The 2,302-nt window shown below is 63.6% G+C and overlaps 1 protein-coding gene across 1 annotated transcript in view; it reads left to right on the top strand.

The window, feature by feature from the left end:
• MNEG_11397 (hypothetical protein) overlaps window positions 1-1,072 on the top strand; it is a gene marked incomplete at both ends in the record, with an annotated part of 2,125 nt that extends 1,053 nt beyond the window's left edge. The window contains 3 exons of the mRNA XM_014040130.1: window positions 231-337; window positions 623-797; window positions 1,008-1,072. Coding sequence (XP_013895584.1) covers window positions 231-337; window positions 623-797; window positions 1,008-1,072 — 347 coding nt within the window. The remainder of the gene's footprint in view (window positions 1-230; window positions 338-622; window positions 798-1,007) is intronic.
• Window positions 1,073-2,302: the final 1,230 nt, after the last annotated feature.

Raw genomic sequence — 2,302 nt, 5'->3', positions numbered from 1 at the left:
GGGGGGGGGGGGGGGCGGTGCCCTCGGGCCGGCGTTTCGCACTCCCTTCCCCAGCTGCCCCCAAAGCGCCGCCACGCTCGCTTGGAGACGCCAAGGCGTCGGAGCGCCCTCCCGGGCTGCGCAGAGGACGCGCCGAGGCCCGGCGCAGGGCCTGCAGGCGTTTCAGGCGGGCTCTGACGCACGCGCACGCGCATGCGGCCGCGCTGCGCGCCGCGGTTCCTCTACCGCAGGCAAGCGGCTGATCAGCAGGACGCACGGCGCCGACGCGGCGATCGCGGACCCGCTGTCAGTCCCGCTGTACGTGGTGGAGGACATTGTCCGGCTGAGGGTGCACCAGGTGCGCTCGTGACTGCGTGCGTGCGCTTGCATGTGCGTGTGCATGTGTGTTCGTGTTTGTGTGTGTTCATGTGTGCACGCGTGCTAGCCTGCACGTCTCCTTGGGCGCCGTTGCCCTGGCGAGCCTTGCCCTGCGCGTGTCAGTGTGGCTGCAACCAATCAGTGCGAGGCTCTTGGCCTGATGGTGCAGGGTGCTTTGGTCTGCCGATGACGGTGAATCACCCTGCTCTCCCATGAGCACCCACTTGCAACCCAACCACCCTCACACCCTTCGCGTCCCCTGCAGCTCATCAACCGCAACTGGCGGCCCCTTGTTTGGCGCCTCTGCTCCCGTGCCACGCTGATGTGCGGCCTCATCAACCTCCTCAAGGCGGGCGCCAAGCGGCTGGCGCGCGGCAGGCCCAGGGCCGAGCGGATCGTGGCTTACGTTTGCGACACCCTGCTGCCTACGGAGTTCTACGGTGAGCCAGGGGCCGCGCGCCCCCGCCATGGTGTCGTCGACGGTCGCGCGCGGCACGCCAGGCAGCTCGCCCGGCGGCGGCGCGCCCGGGGCTGCTGGCTCGCCTGGCAACGTCCAGTGGGGCGAGGAACTGCTTGCGGGTGCCGTGCACAGGCGGATGCGCGCCTCTCAATGTGCTGGGCGCGTCCTTTGACCCCTCTTGGGTACACAGGGCCTGTGCTCGGGATCACCATGGTCGTCACACAGTCGGTGAACGAGCTCCTGGGGAAAGGATGACGCGCGCCGACGACGCTGACGGCGGGCCTGCGCGCCAGGCTACCGCCTGTGCCACCCGGGAGGCCGGCTTGCGCCCTTGCTGCGTTCGCTTGCTGGTTATGGGCGATTCCTATGAAGCGTGTTGGAAGTCTGGTGTGGCATCGGCACTCTACGCATTGTTCATGACTGTATTATTCTGCACACATGCGATGCAGCACGGGAGCGGCAGCCGTCAGGACACGGCGCCCGCTGCGCAAGGCACATACTGCTCTCACTTCCTGTTTGGCAGTCAACTCGCGTTGAGATTACACTAGGGTCCTGCGCGACCTTGCATCTTGAGGGCTGCAGGTTCTCCTCCCTGCGCCAATCACTGCCCATTGCAGCAAGTGCAACAGGCTCCCGTCGCTCGATGCACTTTGCGGCTGTGTATACACACATGCATCAAACGTGAGAACTTTTACATTGTATAACAACTCATCGGTCCGGCGGAAACGTCGTCTGCCTGCTACTGACCCTCGAGGCAACGGCAATATCTTCGCCGTGTGTGTGCTGTCGCTGGCGCGGGCGGTTGAAACGCATGCAACACCAACAAAGGACCCCAAGGTCGGCACATGCATGCAGCCCCCGCCCGCTGCAAGTTATTCTGTCGTCTCAATCTTCACCGCGAGTGCCAATCTGCAGTCGGTGCGCCCCGTGAGAACGGCGAGAGCTGCACCCCTGCTGCTCCCAAGCAATGTGCGTTGTATGCTCGCACTCACAACGCCAGAGGGACGCTGTACCAATGTAATTGATGATTCTTCTGCCACCAGCTGCTCGATTTATGCCAGCAAGTGCACGGGCACGAGTTAAGAGACAACGCTCACCAGCAGCACCATAATCACTCCCAGGGCTTTGCAAGTCAAACCGCTCAACAAGTATTGCAGGTAGCACTCGCCAGCTGATTGCGCCGTGGCATGCACAGCAATCAATCTTATTCCCATCTGCAGCAACAGAAACGGCGGCGACGGCAGCGGATGTGCGATGACAATGACGGCGGCATCAGCACCATTTGTCACACCCACATTTTCTCAAAGGCGGCATGATCTGGGTGCGAAGGGTGGTAGGCGAGCTTGTGGTTCGGCCCCAAGGGCTTCGTGCACTGAGGCTGCTGGTGCAGGGCCATCATGTCTTGGATGGGCCGGCAGAGGCCAGCGCACTCGTTGCGGACGATGCCGACACTGCGCAAAACCACACAGGTGTGAGGGTCGGGGC

The sequence above is a fragment of the Monoraphidium neglectum genome, assembly GCF_000611645.1.
Source record: "Monoraphidium neglectum strain SAG 48.87 unplaced genomic scaffold scaffold02723, whole genome shotgun sequence".
Taxonomy (NCBI): Eukaryota; Viridiplantae; Chlorophyta; class Chlorophyceae; order Sphaeropleales; family Selenastraceae; genus Monoraphidium; species Monoraphidium neglectum.
This window is presented reverse-complemented; position numbering and strand designations above follow the sequence as displayed.